This window comes from Pollicipes pollicipes, unplaced genomic scaffold (genome assembly GCF_011947565.3).
Source record: "Pollicipes pollicipes isolate AB1234 unplaced genomic scaffold, Ppol_2.1 Scaffold_5724;HRSCAF=6776_pilon_pilon_pilon, whole genome shotgun sequence".
Classification (NCBI taxonomy): domain Eukaryota; kingdom Metazoa; phylum Arthropoda; class Thecostraca; order Pollicipedomorpha; family Pollicipedidae; genus Pollicipes; species Pollicipes pollicipes.
Window position 1 is genome coordinate 5328018 of NW_023596746.1, and position 20232 is coordinate 5348249.

Below are 20232 nucleotides of genomic sequence, written 5' to 3' on the forward strand. Positions count from 1 at the left end.
ACGACCGACGCGCGCGCCGACTGACAAGGCGTCGGTCAGCGTTCTCGGAGCCGGTCGGAGCCGCCGCAGCCGGTCAGAGCCCCCGGAGCCGGTAAGAGGCCTCGGAACCGGCCAGATGCCCTGGAGCTGGCCGGAATCTGCCAGTGCCCCTAGAGCCGGTCAGAGGCCCTGGAGCCGGTCAGGGGCTCCGGAGCCGCTCAGAGCCCCCGGAGCCGGTGAGATGCCGGAGCCGGTCAGTGCCCCTGGAGCTGGTCAGAGGCCCTGGAGCCGGTCAGAGGCTCCTGAGCCGGTCAGAGGCCCTGGAGCCCATCGGAGGCCCTGGAGCCGGGAAGAGGCCCGAGAGCCGGCCCGATGCCTGGAAGCCAGTCAGAGGCCACGGAGCCGGTCAGTGGCTTCTTGGGCTAGTCCGTAGTCCTGCGGCCAATCGGCACGGATTTTCTGGCGCAGCGACGAGGTAGGCCTCGGGCTCGGCAGAGTCCAGAGACGGTCAAGGGATGTCCGGTTTAATTTCAGGGAGTTGAGAGAGAGAACTGAGTTGCATGGAAGCGTTGTTCAGCTGTCCGAGGGCCGATCATGCATCTAGAACATCTTCAAATTTTACCTTCATACGAGGGTAGCTTCCTGAGTTGATGGCTGTTCAGCCCTGTCAACGATCTAGGAAATCATGGACCTGGGTTTAAATCTAGACCGAACGCGAGACGGCGCGCAGAAAAAAGTGAGACGTACGCCTTACTGGGATGAACACCAACCAAGCAACCAGGGTGACAGGGTGACAACCAACCAACCAACCAGGGTGACAGGGTGACAACCAACCAACAAAACAGAGTGACAAGGCCATCGTCGTCGTCATAAGGGCTTCATGACTTTCTCGGCTGCTGGGGCTATATGACGTTGCCTGCCTCTCATCCTGACAGAAAGAGCGGACACCGCGCTCTATTGGCACCCCGTGGTAGCAAGGTCGCTCTGTATAGGAGAGAATCGTAATGGTACCCCGGCCACAAGGATTTCGATAGTCGCCCCATGGTTCGAATGCCCGGAAAGGAAACTTAGTGATCTCCGAGTTCAAAATGGTTCACTAAGGGCTGAAGAATCATACCAAAGTCAGAAAAGATCGCCTGTGGCTTCATCGTCGCCTTTAGGTCAGAGGAGGGCCTCGATGTAAAAATGCTCTTTTACACCACTACAACTGGCAGACAGGCTTCCAGCTGGTAAAAAGCTGACATGTTTTACTCGCTTTAATACCAGGCAAGGTTAGTTTTAGTCTCGAAGATAGCAGCATCTTGTTGGTGGTTTTAAAATTCGCGTCTTTCAACATCATGTGATTTATAACGCTGGCCGTCGGCGAGTAAACAAAAGGTTGGAATAAGATATGAGCGCTGCAGTCCAGATGTGGCCTGAGACCATGCTCCGGGCACTGAGGCGCCACATGAGCTTCCTGAAATGTGCTTAAGAATGAATACATTTGGTTACTCAGAAAAGCTACTTCTGCTAACTTTTAACCCTCGCCCTGAAATGACGGGGAGTGGATGCGGCCCCCTTCCCTTAAGATTTTCTGGGGACATGTTTCCGGCATGTCGTCCAACCGCAACCAAATTTCTGTGACTTCCAAATGATTCATTTGACATCTTTTGATATCAAAGACGTGTTTTTAGCATTCCTGGATTCTGAGATCGACAGTTTTCCGATGAACACTGCACGGTGATCTATGACCGTCGCGAGCGGCGCAAGGCAACCGTCGAATCCGCCGATCGTGGCCGGTGGGTATGTCAGTTACAGGGGTGTTTCACATTTGTATGGGGTTTAGAACTGAGATAGCCATCTTGAAGACCTTTAGGTGCGGTTCAGGCCCCCCCCCCCCCGTTCTTAAGGCCTAAATTCCCTCTAGTTTCGGAGCTACATGCCCCGAGCATCGGGAGACTATTTCGGGAAGAGTATTTCCAGGTCACCTTGGCACTCATGACTTCATAATAACGTCATTCAAATTCTGCCATTCCATAAGCCATACGGCGATGAATTCCGAGAAAAATATAATGGTCGAGTCGTTTATACCTGGTGTTTGTGACGACGGTTCCCAGATATAATGGCTGTCGAATGGCTTCCAATCAATGTTGTACAAGGTACGATAACGTAATCAAATAATGACATGTCGAGGAGTATCTTTACTAGACAGATAAACTGTGTAGTCTAGCAGTTTTTTTACTTAAAAGCATACCAACATAATAAGAGAGCTTGTTTCATCCTATCTGATGCTTGCTTCGGTATGTTCAAATGTAAAACATTTCTTTTAAAGGGATTGCTCCACATTTTCATCGTGTGTACACCTGAGACAGCCATTTTTTATGATGTTACCATACAGTTCACAGCCTTTATAAACTCAAAAGCCCGTTGTTCCTAAGCTTCATCCACGTGAGCTTGTGCAGCCTATTACGTTCTGCCTATTGGGAAGTCACTCAAACATGCATGACGTTATAGAAACGTCACGCCAACAATCCATTTCACTGGCTTTATTCTGCTCCTGATCACTATAAATATGGCGGCCACAATCACCGCAGATCATCGCATATCACCGCGAATATATCACTGTGCTCCTGATCACTCTAAACATGGCCGCCAAATTACCGCAAATCACCGCATATCACCGCAAACATATCACCGTGCTCCTGATCGCTATCAATACGGCCACCACAATCACCACAAATCATCGCATATCACCTCAAACATATCACCGTGCTCCTGATCACTATCAATATGGCCACCACAATCACCACAAATCACCGCATATCACCGCAAACAGTCGTGTTTGTGGTGGTGCAGCGCCAACTGCTCCAAAATGCTCTTACTATTACTATTACTTACTACTAAGCTCAAAACTTAAGTAACGTGTTTCGTAGGTGGATTCTGCATTACGATAGACGTTATCAGGCAAATAAGGTATCCTTTCTTCATTTGTAACCTCATCTCGATCCACTGTAATGAACACTTCTGAGACCGCTTACCTTTCCCGTGCGAGGCGTTCCGTGGGTAGAGCATCAGGGGTACACAACTGTTTCCGGCCGAGGGCTGAAGGGCCATTCCGTTCCAGCGCGGGGTGTCTTCCGGCTGTGATTCTGTTGCCCCGGGGCGGAGTCCCCTGGTCGGTCTTCAGACCTTTAGAGGGATGCACCGTGCACTGGTTCCTACCCTGGTGTGGGAGACCTTCTAATTCGGCCAGTCGGCCCGGGTCCAGATCGATGCAGGAGCCCTCATTGACGCAGCAGGATGTCTCATTGCCGCAGGTGGAGACTTGAAAATTATTTAGCCTTCAAACTAATGCACCCTTGGCTGAAATGACGTGAACGCCCCTCCCCCTCTCCCCCTCCCCCCCCACGTTTAGTACTTGAGTTGCTGACTGGCAGAGGGTCCTTTTACTATTCCATTTTAGACTTATTGTCTCATTTCGTTGCACCATTGTCTCCTATTGGTGTAAAAGGCCGTTTGACTGACATCTGAGCTGACGGCCTTGCGGATGGGAAACCTTAAGGTGGCGCATCTTTCAGGCCGTTCAGCCTTCCGATCAAGCCCTCGATCATTTGTCACGAGGTGATGTTCGGAGCCCTCTTTCCTCTCCTCCCCCCCCCCCCCCCTCCTCCTCCGTGCCCTATCGAACATGTCAACCGGCCTTTCATTTGGCGTCTGACTGTCACTTGATATCACGGCCCTACAGGCAGAGATCCTTAATGTGACTTTTCCATTCCGCCCTTTTTGGTCCTTCGGCCTTCCAACTGGCCTCTTGCTCGTCGGTCGCAAAGGGCCCATCGGGCCCCGTTTCGGTTCCCCTTGAACACTGCCCCTGGTTGACTGGTGGCCCCTTGCCGACACATAACCCCCTGCAAGGCTGCAAGGGTTTCTGGCCTTTACAGAGGGCTTCTCATTGACTCAGGGGCCCCGAACAATGTAAGTCGCGGGTCCCAGCGCCGTCCTTGCTCGGGAAATGGACTCTCAGATTCAGACTGACAGGTAGCCTGACTGACTCTCAGATCCAGACTGTTCAGTGCTGGTGGCGCTTGACCAGCATGGAGACCCTCATCACAATTGGCGCCCAATTGGCGCAAAGGGCCCAGGGCCGGGACCCCAAGATGACTTCGGACACTCAAATCGGGCCTTTAATCGTCGGAACGGTCCCTCGGGCCCTAAGATTCGGCACGTGCCCACCGTGCCCTCCTGCCTGCGCACCTGACTCCAGCTCACCTCTCTGTAGCTGGGCCGTGGGTGTCACTACTCCGAACTGAGGTGCGCCCGCCTCCAGCGGCGGCGGCGCTACCTGTCCGGCGGGTACGGCCAGTGCCATTCTCCCGCCGTCGACCCACGAGCATCGGCGGGTGGTCACGGTTGCGCCATCTGTCGGCGTTGTTTTCAATAAAGTTTGTACCGAAGGAAGCGGTGTGTTTTTCGTTGAAGCCTAAATCCGTGCTTCAATGGCAACGGCCCTTCTGTCATGTGCCTTGTGCCTCGCCCCATGTGCCTTGTGCCTCGTGCCACGTGCCTCTTGCCATGTGTCTCGGGCCCAGCGTGGACACTGGTTCACCGCCACTGCCCGTGATCCTGCTCTGTGCGTTAGGCCCTGCGTGGACACTGGTTCACCGCCGCTGCCAGCGACCCTGCTCTGTACGTTAGACCCTGCGTGGACGCTGGTTCACCGCCACTGCCAGTGACCATGCTCTGTGCGTTAGGCCCTGCGTGGACGCTGGTTCACCGCCACTGCCAGTGACCATGCTCTGTGCGTTAGGCCCCGCGCGGACACTGGTTCACCGCCACTGCCAGTGACCCTGCTCTGTGCGTTAGGCCCCGCGCGGACACTGGTTCACCGCCAGTGCCAGCGATTTTTCCAGCGAGCCTATCGGTGAACGGTGATGATGCGACTCCATGTCCGAGGCGTTCAGAGTTAAACTTTGTCCCCTTTGTTGGGAACAGAGCTGACGTTTCTGGTTGGTGTTGAGCGTGGAGCGCACTGATGTGCAGAGGCGGTCTGATGTCGCCCGCCACCCGACAACAGTACACAGCTGGCACAACGGAAGCAGAAATGGATGCTTCAACTTCGTATACCGACTGTGTGTATTTTATAAATGGTTTACAAAGAACGTATGTCATGAACATGCAGCCAATAAATATGCTGAAGTCAAGGTAATCAAACCATTTCGTTGGTAAGTGGAATAAGCCCCACCAATTTCCTAACACCTTTCTTCAGAGACGGAAGAACTTTGGCCAGCAGCATGCAGTCACAGTCCGGCCCGACCCTGCGCTCTTGCTTTTCATTCTTCGATGGCGCTGCTTCTGAGTGATCGAGTGCAGATGACTGAAGGCTTTGCACCTAGAACATCGCACAAGCAGTCAGTGTTTGTATGGGAAAGCACCCAGAACGCACGTGGCAGCGCTTCTGAACATAGCGTCTTATGGAGAAGCGCCAACGTATGGAATTTGACAAGGCCTCGATCCGCCATGTGCTTGAAATATTTCCGCCCAAGTACTTCTTACGCTGTAGTGCTGATTGTTTTTATCTCCTTTTTTGTTTTAATGTCATTGCCATGAACTGAAAAGCAGTATCGGATGTGCGAGGGGACCGCGGCGTTCACCAGAGCGGCGACTAGTGCCTCAGATATGATTAACCAGCGAAGATACCGAGACAAACTCCTGTGACGAGAGACAAATGAGAATTCCAGCTAAGAGACGAATCAAAGACTAGTCCTACATTTGGACATCCGAGCGACGGGACAATTCTTGCGCATTAGAGTGCAAGATAATGGTCGGAGGGCTGTGCAGATTTTGTGGGCTACCGAATAAGATCATTTGCGTCTTCTCAGCAATCACTTCAAATTCTGGAGTGCGAAACCAAACATCGCGATGGGTGATGATGTTGAGATTGAGTTCTATCTGCAAAACGGCGTTTTTCAACTTGATCTTTTTGCTGCTCACTGGAATTCGGGTGTCGTCCGCATGCTGCACAACGACTGCACTATCTGCGAAGAGGCTAAGACCGTTCGCGAAGATACAATATAGTAGGGAACTTAATGCCGACCCCTGGAAAACTCCCATATTGTTAGGCAGCTTTGTAGAGAAGTTGCTGTTTCCCAACCCGTTAAATATTCTCAGCTCTGAGCATGGTCTATGAGTTTAGCCGAAAATCAAGAGACATCGATAATGTGCAGGCCAAGTTTAGACAGTCATTTTAGTGGTCTGTCACACTGAAGTGTTTACTAAATCAAGTAAGCAGATAGTGGCATGTCTCCGTAATTGTCGGCAGTTAGGATTTGATCTGATAACAAACCAGCCCGGGTGCAGTAGGAGGGCGTGGTCTGAAACTGTGGTTTGGAGTAAGGAGGTGGTTATTAGGGATGTAGCTAAGAGCTGCTGGTGGATTATACGCTCCATTATTTTTGTCAGTATCTTCTTTTGCATTTTTTTCTGAACACGATCACGTTTAAAGCTATGGGTTCCATGAGTTACGACAGTCACTCGCACACGAAAAAGGAAACATCCACAATAGACAGAGTTAGACCATTGAACAACATTTTAAGCGTACCAGGTTATTCCGTCACAAGTGTGTGTTTGTGCCACTGGGGCTTTTACGACGCACCCAGCTGCTGAGTCTATATGGCGTCGCCTGCTTCTCACCCTGGCAGGAAGGGCGGGCACTGCGGGGAATCGAACCCCGCACCTCTGGCTTCCCAGACGCGCAGCAGTTAACTACGCCACCGGCACCCGGTCCCCCACAAGTGTTCTCACGTTGTGATGCAGTAGCTGTTTTTGTTGAAAACACAATAAGCTGTCAGGATCAAGGAAGAACAGGGGCACTAAACTTGTTTTCGGCACGTGCCGACATTTTGTTTGACATTTTCATTAATTTTGGCCGTGTTCCTTTACTGGGGTCTTGAAATTAGTGCAACTCAACGATCGGAGCAGCAAATGGCGTAAACGTCGTTAGGTGTATTCACAAAGACGGATTTGCATTTCAGAGCTGTTTGATTGGAAATCATGACATCTGTAAGTAATCTGGAGCAGGAAAGTATCAAAGACCGCAAGGTGGATAGAAACTTTCTTGTTCCTAAGAACTTTCACGACAAAGCCTTAGAATTAGGTGGTAAGCTATCGCAAGAGGAAGCATTCCTGGATACATACTATGACACGAGTGATTTTAAGCTAACCTTGGCAAACTATTGGTTGAGATCTAGGGCAAACGTCTTTGAACTCAAATATCCTACTGGTGGTGCTGATAGCGACTATGCCAGCCAATATCAAGAAACCAAAGATAATGAAACCATCGTAAAACAGCTTTGCCTGCTACTGGACTTGAAAAAGGACAGCATAACTAGTGTCAAGGAATTATCAACGCAGCACCTAGAGACGTTCGCAACCATCGAGACTATGCGGAAGGTTTACGAGCTTGACGGCTGCACGATATCGGTCGATGTTGCAGACTTTGGTCTGGACCTTGGTATCATATCGGTGCGTCAAGAAAAAGATGAAACCATACTGCAGGCTACAAACAGGATAAATGATGTTGCAAAGAAACTAGGATGCACCTCATTTGCAGACCTAGATATGAATAGTCTGGTGAAGGACAGCCTTCCTCAACTTTCACTCGATGAGAAGTGTTTGGGAGATGAGGCATGTGGTGGGGATAATCAGACGAAGAAATCAGAAGAAGACGATCGTAAGGCCGAATAAGGCCATATCTAACAATGGGGTGCAAAACTTCCGTGATCTTCACGACTTGGAAAAAGGTTTTCGCCCCTTTGTCAGAGAATTCGCAAGTACACAGGCAACTTTGTCAAGCCTGTCCAGTGGTGCAAGGGGACACCGAGGGATGTGCGATAACTTCCAAGATGCCTTTGTGGAGGATGCTAGGTGATGTCCGGGCTCAAACATAGCTTCAAAAGCATGTTATTTGGAGCCAGCTGTCTAAACTGTACAGCGTATATAGCGTTTTGAACGAATTGGCCAGTCATCTTTACCAATCCATCAATAAAATACGTGCTTGGCGACGCTGGGTCATATCGTTTAATACGAGGCTGTCCGTCTGTTGGATGCATTTTGAAGTCACAATGTAAAAACTGCATCTTCAATATTATCTCATTTTAGTCTAAATTTAAATTAATATTGTTCTAAAAATATCCTGACAATAGTGAAATACATATCAACCTTAAAAACGTTTGTTTAAAGGAATGTTAAAGTTTATACACTGCAGGTATCTGACAAACATATAAGAAAGACGGTAACAATTATATTCATGGCGCTGAATAAATTCTGGATACGATGCACATGTCAATATAATTGCTACTTACCACTACAACATCGTGTAACCAGCACCTCCTGGTATATTGAAGATCGCTAACTTTACACAAAAACTTTCAGCTCACCTGACAAAGACGATGATTTCAAGAGAATGTACCACCGCACGCTTTCACCATTGCCCCGCAATGAGCGCACGGGGCTAAGTTAGTAACAAGTGTATCTGGATGACCCAAAGTCTAAGTCAGTCTAAGTGGATCAGTCAAAGTCAAAGTCAAAATCAAAGTCAAAGTCATAAGCATGATATTTTATTAAAAGACTTGCTTAAAATGTTTTTCCTAAGATTTTAGGTATATCAAAAATTGGTGAAATATGCAAGCATTCACCTTCATTCACCTCCAGCACAGCCACCACCAACCATGCCATTCCTGTTGGTCGTGGGATATGGGGATTCGGCTCAATTGCGACGTTTGAAATGACGCATTTATTGCAACATAATAATTTCAGATGCAAACATTTTAAGTCACTAATCACAGTCAACATTTATTCTTTTTTTACACAGTTTCCAGCAGCAAGACTCGCAATCGCTGAAAAGCTGTGCTCTATAGTTTGTTGATATTTGCTAATTGACCTTGACGGTGCGCGGATTCTCCTGAAAGATGGTTATTTTAACACAATTTTGGTGCCGGCAATAAACAATGTAAGTGGCTTAGTTGATGAATGAAACTAAATTAATGCAAGACGGCTAAACTGACAGCTGAAAATTAATGACCTACGTTAATGAAACTTCTGCAATTCATTTCACATTAGAACAGGATTGAGGTCGGATTTTGCCGATCTGGGTGCACAAAGGCTTGAAACCAGTTACATGGTGTAGGTGAATAAACAGTCTGCAACTCACTACACGATATCAACATGACTCAACCCAAAGACGCGCCAGCAATTGACCAAGAAGTGGCAATTTCGTATTCCCGAAATCGTTATCATTGCAACGCGCCGCGTAGACCGAAAAGCGTCGGGCTGTAACGGATGAAGGGGTGTGTGGGACTGTTTATTGTTGACCAATACCCACCCAAAACTTTGTGCGATCACACTTTTTTTACCTTGGCCACCAAAACTGTGGATTGCTGCAAACGGACTAATTGCGTCGTCCGCGGCTGTTGAACTGATCTTGTAGCGCACGGACCCATAGCTAGGAAACTTCACTCAATCGCACTTTTTTAAAATTAACTCGCGAACACTACGTCAGCAAAAATTCATTGTCTCCTATTTTGGTATTACCTGCGAGATGGTAATTGGTATGCATCGTGCCTGTTCTTATCTCATCTATACCACATCGCTCCAAGCATCTTGCTGAAGGATGCCAGGCTAAGCAAGATCAGTTTCAGCCAAATTTGCCAAACAAATAACATTTAAGTGAATAAATTGTATTTTCGCGATCCGAATGACACTGAACGAGCCGAGTCACATTAGCAGATATGCGATGCCCTTTTACAACTGTTTCATAACTAAAGCCAAATGAAAATAACAAATGTTCCGCCAGCTAGTGTTGAGCCCAGCTCTGCGTGAGACTCCAGTCGTAGCTAGTACTCACCAATGCGTATGACCTCAGTTCCTTGGATTATTGATGGTGATGGCGAAATTTCCTTCAACCTGCGAAATCCTGGCGTTGTCTGTGCTATTCCGCTTCCTGCGTAGAACGCTGCTGCGTCGTTGGTAATCTGTGGAGAGGGGAGCGTGGTTGTTCTGTGGCAGATCGTCGTAATGGGCACGTTATCGCACCTTGCGCCTCGAATTTCAGCGGTCTTATTTCTGAAGAAATCATCAATAGACGACACCATCTTAATTATTTTAAGGCGCTGAACTACACAGTTGAGCACGAAAACCTCAAAACGTCGTTCCACCGACCTTCCGCCTAGACGCCTGATGCGTAGAGGCAACAAAAACCTGTTAATTTATGAAACGCTTTCATTGGTTTAGTACGTCCATTTTTCCGATCATTTATAAATGCTGCATTATGTTGGTAAAGAAAACGAGTGGCACGGTGTTTCATTACGTTGCAGCTCATTGTTGCTGACGCTGCATGGCCTAATCCCAGACCTCTAGCAATCAAGGCACGAGGTCACATTTTTGACTGTGTCCATGAAGACGTGGCGGCTAGATGGGCAAATAATCAAGGGTAGAATTGCTGCATCCACCTCACCCGTCTCCGAGACGGTGTCGGTGGAGTTGCGTATGTTCCTGTCCAGGTCACTCCTGCGCGTGATGTCGGTGGTCGCCTGGTGGCTGTCCGCCCTCAGATGCAGCATCGAGTTGGTCCCGTCTGCAGAAGAGATGCCAGATTTGGACACAGAAGCAGCAGCGAAACCCTGCTGGCTCTGGACCGGTCTCATCCGCATGCGTTTGCGTCGTTCCGATGCCGGTGCCCAGTCAAAACATTCCATTATTTTCGGTTAAAAGAGGAATATATTTTTGCATGTTCTTACGCCGCCGTCCAGCGACACCCTACAAACGGACCTCGTATGCCGTCTGGGAGGTGCACAAGTGGCCTGAGGAGGGACGGAGGGCTCCTCCCGAGATGCGCACGACATAACCGGTCTGTCAGTCAAAGGTTACACTGTTAGCCGCGGAATCACTTGGGGGGCTCGTGCCAGGACTCGCGTAAAAGCACACGTTTTTTTGTGAATGTACGGTGTGATAATATCTATTGAATAATAGCGATACAAGCAACCTGCTACTTAACATGTTGCTGCGCCATTTGCTACGCAGATACACTGTTGATAGCTCGGAAATGTCCATTGCTTCCTGCAAAAGTCTGCACTCAGTTCTTATCTCGGCGCGAGTGGATGATTCCGATTTACCCGCAGGGTGCGGGCACCTACCGCGGCCAACCAACGGGGTCTCCGGTGCGCATGCTCTAGTGCCCCCAGGGTCCCAGCTTCAAACGGTGCCTGCTAGGTCTCCAGCTCGTTAGGTGTTAACCAGCTACACAGCCCTCAGGCTTGTCAACAAACCTGAGGGAAACCTTTTAGGCCAACTAGATGCCTCTGGGGGCCTGAGCCCCCCCCCCCCCCCAACCAACGCTGACTTTGACCACACCCCACCACTAGTGTTCCTCTAAGCGCTCTCAATGCATATGAGCAAAGAAGGAATGCTGGGCTAAATATATGCAAATTATGTCTCCAACTATTGGTACCTGCACCTATATCAATGCACCCATATATATATATATATATATATATATATATATATATATATATATATATATATATATATATATATACAGGCACCTGGAAACATCGTTTTTAGTATCATGCCCATTTCTCACCAAACAGTATCTGTAGGGGCCTGCTGTCTTTGGCATGCCAACTCTTTCATGCTTTAGGCAAGCAGTAGCGTAGGCAGGGGAAGGGACATCTGCCCCCCTAAGGTTCCGATGGGCCCGAAGGGTCCCTCGGGACCTGCAAGTAAGTTCTCGAAAGCCCGCCGGCAGTCGTAATTAGGGGCCTGGCACGCAGGGCCGGGCACTCCAGAGGGTCGCTAGCCAGAGGGCCATACGCGCTGATTAGGGGCCCCTGAGTCGATAAGGGCCCATATGTCGGCCAGGCACCACTAATAACGCGCAGTCGGCTCCGTGTCGGCATGGGCTTGATGGCCCATTTCCCAAAAAGGGACAAAGCAGGTGCAAGCGACTTGCATTCTCCAGGGCCCCAGCGTCTGTCAGGGTCCCACAGCACCTACCAGGCGGCCCTGTGTTGGCAAGGGACCCGAGTCGGCCAGGGACAGTGTTTGAGGCAGGCCAGAAGAGCCTAGAGGGCCCACCGGGACCGACGACCAAGGGCCAAGTTTGAGGGCTTAAGGACACGAAGGGCTGGTCGAAGTCTTATTCAGCTTCCCGGCCTGCAGGGACGGGCCCCCAAATGACAGTTAGAACGTTTTTTGCGCCGATCGGGGACCGCCTGAGTCGATATGGGCCTATATGTCGGTCAGGAGCCACCAATGCCACACAGTCGGCTCCGTGTCGGCATTGGCCTGAGGGTCCACTTCCTAATGGCCTGCAAAGCCGTGGCAGGCGATTTACTGGTAGGGGCCCCTGTGTCTGTCAGGGGTCCAAAGTGCCTAACAGAGGGTCCTGTGTTCCCATGGGGTCCCGAGCCGACTGATGGCAGTGTTCAGTATGGCCCGAAGAGGGGCCCGGGCGGTCCACCGGAACTGACAATCAAGGGCCCGGCTGGAGGGCATAAGGGCCGGACAGACCGGGTGTAGGTCGCATAAAGAATCGCAGCCCGTGGGGCTGTGACCTGCAATATCAGTCAGAGGTCCTCATGTACCGTTTGAGAAGCTCCTGAGACAAGACAAGGTGTCTCAGTCGGTCAGAGACCATGAACACCAAACAGCCGGCTCCCCGGCCGTCTGAATCCTTGAGACCCATTTCCTAAGCAGAAACGAGGCCGGAGTTCGCGATTTGTAATGTTCGGGTCTCTGACACAATGAGGAGCTCCTGTATCGGTTAAGGGTCAGAGTGCCGGACAGGTGTCCTGTGGCGACGTGTAACTTCGAGTCGGGGCGGTGTTTGAGGGGGCCCGAAGAGGGGCCGAAGGGTCTCTCGAGACCAAAGATCAAGAGCCCGATGGGATGGCTGAGGGATCCGAAGGGCTGGCTGTAGGTCACATTAGGGACCCCGCCCATTAGGGCCTTGGTCTAATACATTGATCGGAGAGAGCCTTGCGTCGATTGGGAACCCTTGGGACAGTGTAGGCCTCTATTTCGGCCAGAGACCACCGACACCGAACAGCCGGCTGCGTGTCTGCCTGAGTCCTGGGTGCCGAGTTTCCGAGGACGAGGAAGGCCGAGCTCGCGATTTGCATAAGTCGGGGTCACTGAAACCATGAGGGTTGGGCGCTGTCGGCTAGGGGCCCACAGTGCCTATCAGGGGATCTTGTGTCGGAAAGCGGCCCGAGTCACCATGAGCCTTGTTTGAGGAGGTCCGAAGAGGGGTCCGAAGGGCCCCTCGGAACCAAAGATCAAGGGGTCCCGATTAAACTTCGAACTCAAGTCAGAGGGCTTCTATAATGTCCCTCTTATTACGGTTCTCTCTCATAATGAAGGCTCTCGACAGAAGGTCAGATAGTCGGCTCTATGTCCGTCTGAGCTTTTGGGGTCCATTTCCCAAGCAGGAACAAGGCCGGGGCCGTGATTCGCAGCGTTCGACGTCCTTGACACAGTGAGGGGCTCCTGTGTCGGGCATAGGCCACGGCGTCTAACTGGGGCCTGTGGCAGCAAGTGGCCCTGAGTCGGTCAGGGGAAAATTTCCTCAGCAAGGACGGGACGAGTCCCCAAATGACAAAGGGTCTCTTACGTTGGTCGGGGCTCTCTGACAATGAAAGGAAACATGCGAACTTATGATGAGTGTTCACATTGAGACAATGGAAGAATCCTGTGCCAATCAGGACCTCAGTACCGAAAGGCGGGCCCTCCAACTCAATTTCAGCATGGGTCCGTTAAACCGAACTGGCGTCTATGTACCGATTACTGGACCACCTGCGGCGATCGCGGATGTTGTTGCGTCAATGAGGGCTTCTGCATCGATCCGGGGCCAACGGCGCGGGTCAGAAGGCCTCCCGGGTCAGGGAGGGGACAGGGAGGGAAGAAAAAGAAAGAGAGAGGGAGACAGATTTAGAGATAGAGACAGAGAATGAGAGAGAAAGGGTAGTGCAGACCATAAAAACGATCTTGTGGGGATTAAAACGTGCTTGCTAATGCCTGATCACTTCTCTCTAAAGGCCATGTGGTCACGCAGCCTAAAGACCATATGGTCAACGCGGCAGACCTAGCTGGCAGTGGACTGGCACGCGTTATCACCGTGACCTTTATTTGCGTCTCATTCACGCGACTTTCAGTTGCTGCCGTCCCTTGGTCCCAGCTCCCGCCGGCGGCGACCTACCGAAGCTGACAGAGACGGCGACGCCGCGCCTGTCGGACGTGGAGTTGGTGTCGACCAGCACGGCACTGTTGGTGGCGTCTCGCAGCTGGCTGTTTTCGAGTCGGGGCCGGGTGCCGCCGGTCACGTGCCGGGTCCTGTTCTGCTCGAGCACGGTCGAGTTGTCGACTCGGTCGCGCCGCTGCACCTTGGTCAAGTTGCTTCTCAGCGATACGCCGATGACGGGACCTGTGAGAGAACGGCGCGCGCTGGCAAAGGTGGGCACGCGCCTCGGGGGGGGGGGGGGGGAGCCAGAGAGACTGGCTTTGGCAGCGTGAAACGACCGCGCAGCAGGACGACCAAGCTTCTCTTGCATTAGTCATGTACGCCAAGAGACTAAACTCCAGAAACGGCCGCGCAGCAGGTCGACCAAGCTTCTCCTGCATCAAGTCATGTACACCTAGAGATTAAACTCCAGAAACACCCGACTGCACTGTCCGAAGTGTCTCCAACACTGGAACGTTAAAACCTGCATCTTGTTTTAAGAATCTCCTGAGCCGCTCGCGCAGAGCTTAGTGGACAGCTAGCCCCCCCCCCCCCCCTTTAACGGTTGGCAATGCGCGAGACGGCACGGTTGGCATATGCATAAGAAAAATGTAATTGTCGAGGCGTTCATATCTGGCGTTCGTGAGCGCGATTTCCAGATATAACGGTCGTCAATTGGCTCTCAATCAATGTTGTGTAAGGTACGATGACGCATTGATGACCCAAATTAATCAAACCATGACGCATTGAGGAGCATGTTTACTGAACAGATAATTGTGCTGTCTAGAGCAGTCTTTTCCACTTCAAAAGTATGCCAATAGTTAAAAGTTAGCTTGTTCCATCGTATCTCATGGTTATTTCAATATCTTCACCTGTGAGACGTACCCTTTAAGAAGAAAAGTCGGTAGAAGTAAAGCCGTAAAGGATAAGAGTTAAAAGTCGACGGAGATCGCAGTGAAAATGGAAAACATCAAGATTTAAAGTCCAAGGGGACAAAATCCGACAGTAATAGAAGCCAAACTAAAGACTTTCGCGGGATTCCGAGGTGGGAGATAGTCTGCTGACGGGCAAAGATGGCTGCAGACATAGCAGCGAAATTGTTCGCTTAAGAACCGCCGTGTGTTACCAGTAGTGCATTTTCGAACTTTTTTTCTCAAACTTACCAGTAGATATGCCCTTAGCTTACAACTGCGATACATTGTATGCTTGAAAAAAACGGAAGAGAGAACAGAATGAGCGGAGATGCATCGCATTTTATCCAAAACAGGTAATCCATAGCGTGGCTAAGCTGTCACTTTCTGCTCAGTCAGCAGACATGTGCCTGGCCACTCTAATATCTTCTGGGAACCAATTCCTGGTTCTGAAACCACGAAAAGTCAGAAATATATTTGAAATCAAACCACAGATTCATTAAGATCCATAATTCAGCGCTGAACTTTGCCGAGAGAGCCAGCAAGGACCAGAATACACCTTGACAATAGGAGAGAGGTTATGACAATGTGAGGAGGTAAGTACGAAGTTAGTTCCGGCTTAGAACATGCACATGGATTCAGCAAGGACCTAACCCAACCTGAACTACTGTCACGAACCAGTTGGTATCCACATAGCACATTTATATTATGCGCGTTGCGATTATAAATATTGCTGACAAATATGCGACTTTATCCTTAATTTCAGACAACATGCCTTAAATGGTAAATAACTGTCAAGTGATAGCCCAACCTGGTGCTTGCGAATGAGGTAATGAGAGGTAGAAAATGGGACTTGGTGTTTTCTGAGTGAACCCTCCGGAACAAAAAAATCAGAGTCTGGTGTTTGGGAGAAGCTAGTGCTTAACATGAGCGAGGACCCGGTCTTTGTGCACGAACCAGTGGAAGTTATAAACCGGGGAATGGTGTTTGTGGAAAGCTCATGAGAACAAGGAACTAGATTTTGGTGGATGGAAAAGAATTAAACGCAACCTGGGACCCATAATTCATTTTCGAAAGGACCTTGGGGGCCAAGAACCAGGGTGCGGCGTTCCCAAATCAACCAATGCGCAAGGACGCGGGAACCAAGGAAAGGCGGTGAAGATAGCTGGCCCCGCCCCGCCCCCCTCTGCCTGAAAGCTGGGAAATTCGCTTCTGCTATTGTTTCGACAAACGTATGTTGCCGAAATATCAACCCAACTATATTTCCATTCTCCTAGTTTTTTTTTCTCCGAGGAATAAGGCTATTACTACTGCGTTATCTGTGTGAATAATGTTCCTCACCAATGCGCTGAACAACTTACGTGATTATGTAAACCTGTGAAAGTCTATGCTAGCGTGCCGAGGGTCCATTCTGACTTCTTAAGGGTCCATTCTGACCATATGAGGGAAATTATGAGTCTGTAGATGGACAATTCTGGCCTGTAGAACGTCCAGCATTGACTGTGGAGGGCCCATTCCGGCCGGAACAGGCCCAATCACAATTGTAGAAGGCCCATTATTGACTATGGAGAGTCCATTCTGGTCTCTAGCGGGCCCACCCTGGTCTTATGAGGATCCATTCCGGCCTGTACGGGGCCCATTATGACCTATAGAAGATTTGGTATTGACTGCAAAGGACCCATAATTACCCGTAGACGCCCATTTTGGCCGACAGAGGGCCCACTCTGGGCTGTAAGAAGTCTATTATAACCTGTAGAGATCCCATTCCGGCCCATAGAAGGTGCATTCTGGACTGTAAAGGGCACGTTCTGACATTTAAAGAAAATATTATCGACTATAAAGGACCCATTCTGACCTGCAAAAACCCCATTCCGGGCTAACAAGGGCCCATTCAGACCCGTACAGGTCTCATTCTGACCTGTAGTTCCTAGTGGGCCCATCTTTCCTGAAGAGGGTCCATTATTGACTCTGCGAGGCCTATTTTTTCCTGTAGAGGGCCCATTTTGACCTGTATTAGGCTCATTCTGACCTAAAGAGGGCGCATTAATGACTCTGGAGGCCCATTCTGGCTTATAGAGAGCTCGATTGTAACGTTCCATTCTGGACTAAAACCGGCCCATTCTCACCTTTAGAGGGTCCATTATTGACTTAAAGGGCCCATTCTGGGCTCCAGAGGGCCCATCCTGACGTGTAGGGGCCCACCATCCAATCTTAGAGGAATCATTTTGGTGGTTCGGAGTTTAGAAATAAAGATTATATTAAGACAAATCGGAGGACGTTTATCCCAAAATTGGAAGAGCGGTTGTTGAGATCAGAGCTCTTGGTAGAATCTGTCCCCACACGTCAAGTAAATCTTGCAGCCCGCAAGGGAACAGGGTTAAGTTTCAATGTTCATGTTCTGTGAAGGATGGGAAAACGATCCAGCCTGCAATGAGGCACGGTCAAGGCCGTGTTGGCTCATAGCTAAATATGGCCGATTAGTAATCGGCGCTCGTGCGATCGAGAGCTTTCTCACCTCCAGCTCTGACCGACAGATGTCTTCGAAACACGCTGCTGGCACTTCCTGTCGGTCTCAAATCAGCATCATCCAATGACGAACCTAACAGCGAGGAGGTCAACACCATGGTTAGCTCAGTGGACGGCACGAATGCTCGCGCAGAATACCTGACGTGTTTCGCATCAGCCGCGCCATTCAACGAACGAAAAAGCGGTGAAGTCCAACAGGCTCACACTGCAAACACACTGGCCCGCTCCTACACCGCCAGCGGACATCAATCGTAACGGCGGAAACTTGACTCCTCCCTGACATTAGCCGCCGCTGAGACCCCACCGCTGGACATTCAGCTGACAACCACAGCGCCAGAGCACGATCACCGCCCACGCTCTCGACGAGCGGCGGCGGACAGCGGGCGCCGTTGGCGGCGCCGCGGGCTCACTTGAGGCCTCGAACAGCAGCGACACGTGACTAAGCGGCCGGTGGGAGCTGTTGCGAAGCCGGTCGCTCAGTCTCGGGCTGTCAATGGCCAGCGGAGGGATCGGCGGCAGGTTCAGCACACCCCTTTTGCCTGCCGGCGGCGGCAGACCGACAGGAGGGTTGGGGTCGGCAGGCGGCAGCATGGGGCCGGCCGGTAGCGGCGGCCCCTCGCCGGGCAGCGGCGGCCCGGAGCCGGCCGGCAACGGCGGCCCCTCGTCAGGCAGCGGCGGTGGAGCGACAGGAGACTCGGAGTCGGCAGGCGGCAGTCCGGAGCCCGCCGGTGGCAGCGGCTTCGGTCCCGGCGGCGGCGGTGGCTTCGGACCCGGCGGCGGCAACCGTCCCCGACTCCGCAGGGGCGGCGGCTCCGGACCCTGCGGCGGCGGCGGCGGCGGCGGCGGCTCCCGACCCGGCGGCGGCTGGCTGATGGGTCGGCGCTTTGGCGAACCGGCCGCCACGCCGCCGCGCCGCGCAAGCGCGCACAGCGTCAGCAGCAGCAGCGCACCCGGCCGCCGCATGGTGGTTCGCCGCGGCCGCGACTGTCAGCGCTGACGGGCGGCGGCCGTGCCAGGCCCGGCGGCGCTCGCCGCCCCGCCGGCCGGCAGGCACCGCCCCGGCCCGGCCGCCGGCTCCTGGAGTCGAGCGCCCGCGGCGGCCGCGCGTTGCACCCCTGGGCAGGGTCAGGTGTCAGGGCAATCGCCCGGCTGACGGTTTTTGCTACTGCCGTCGCCTAGGCCGGGGCCGGCTGCGGCGGCGACGGACGGTGGCGTGGAGGGGTGTGGCACCCTCAGCCGAGGTGCCAGCCGCAGGCAGCGCCGCTGGTCGCTCCAGCATGCCACCGGGTGCCTGTCAGTGGCCGACAGGGTCGCGCCAGACCGTGGACGCTCCAAGCCGGACCGGACCCTGCACCCCCTCCCTGCACCCCACTCCCGCGCCGCCTTGCACACGCTGGTGGCGCCCGCCCCGAAAGGTGATGTAGCTGGCCGGTCGCAAATGTCACACCAGTCAGGCTGCTGGCTGACGTGTGTCGCCAGCGGGTCCGGGAACTGCCAACGCATTTGCACCTTATCCGCCATTGAAATGCAGTGCTTGAGGACCGAGAGCTGACCTTGGATGACCTTGGATGGGGTCACTGCACATGTCACCCACGATTCATCTTACACTCCATCAGTTGAAGTGGATGACAGCACGCATTTACCCGCTGGAGCAGGTAGAGTAACGTGCGCGACAGGAACTTCTCTGGTAGGGTCCGCTTCAGACTCACGGTAAGACTCATGTGTCTTCAGCATCATTATTATACATCCGTGGGGATGTTGCCGTCAGGAAATGTAGCTCAACCTGGGACGCAACGATACAGCAAAGATTCCACTCCGCCCTGACCTCCCTAGGGTCATGGTGAAGTCCTGGTGTCGTCTTTGGAGACCCACAGGAGTAGGAATTCATGTACAACTCAGAGAGTCGAAAGATACACGAATCGCCTCTCGACAGCCAAGCGATCACGTGATCACGTGATCATTTACTTCCATGCTGAGGTTGATGCGCTTTGGCAGCTCTCAAGTGTAGCTTTTACAAAAGCCCCGCATCTGCGCCTGAAGAGAAACTCAAGCGACATTGTCAACGCCTGATGAGGGCCTATGCGACATTATCGAGCTTCAATCTGGTGAACTATGTCAGGTCGTGTCCGCCCCCTGGCGTCCGCAATGTGCAACACTGGGTGCTTGACGTGAGTATGACACAGTGATATGCAGTTGGGCTGTAGCTAAGGAAAGTGCAGGGTTTACCGGCACTTTCTAGCATGGCCATGTGAAATAGTGTCCACGAACCTTATAGCCTGTAAGCAACATGCCTTCACACCGTAGGCAACTCCTCAATACCGCAGGTAACTTCTCAATACCGTAGACAACTCCCCAATACCGCAGGCAGCTCCTTAATATAGTAAGCAACTCCCCAATTCCGTAGGCAACTTCCCAATTACGTAGGCAGCTTATCAATACCGCAGGCAGCTCCTTAATATCGTATGCAACTCCTCAATCACGTAGGCAACGCCTCAATACCTGCAGTCAGCTCCTCAAGATTTTTACGGGGAAGCTCCTTCCCTCAATCATATTCCGGTTCAGGTT

At 51.7% G+C, this 20232-nt stretch overlaps 1 protein-coding gene across 1 annotated transcript; it reads right to left on the minus strand.

Moving 5' to 3' along the window:
* Positions 1 to 5076: 5076 nt before the first annotated feature.
* Positions 5077 to 18472, minus strand: LOC119103973 (uncharacterized). The gene is made up of 6 exons (XM_037227684.1): positions 18078 to 18472; positions 17657 to 17740; positions 14210 to 14434; positions 10469 to 10588; positions 9860 to 9986; positions 5077 to 5347 (listed from the first exon to the last, which is right to left on the minus strand). The coding sequence occupies exons 1-5, from the start codon at positions 18256 to 18258 to the stop codon at positions 9874 to 9876; spliced, it is 723 nt and encodes a 240-aa protein (XP_037083579.1). The 5' UTR covers positions 18259 to 18472; the 3' UTR covers positions 5077 to 5347; positions 9860 to 9873.
* Between the last annotated feature and the right edge of the window lie 1760 nt (positions 18473 to 20232).

Coding starts and splice junctions, on each gene's coding strand:
- LOC119103973 (XM_037227684.1), bottom strand. CDS start 18,258: ATGCTGCCGCCTGCCGACCCCAACCCTCCTGTCGGTCTGCCGCCGCCG. Junction 17,741..18,077: donor GCTGCTGTTCGAGGCCTCAA/GTGAGCCCGCGG, acceptor CCTCGCTGTTAG/GTTCGTCATTGGATGATGCT. Junction 9,987..10,468: donor CGACACCGTCTCGGAGACGG/GTGAGGTGGATG, acceptor CCCTCTCCACAG/ATTACCAACGACGCAGCAGC.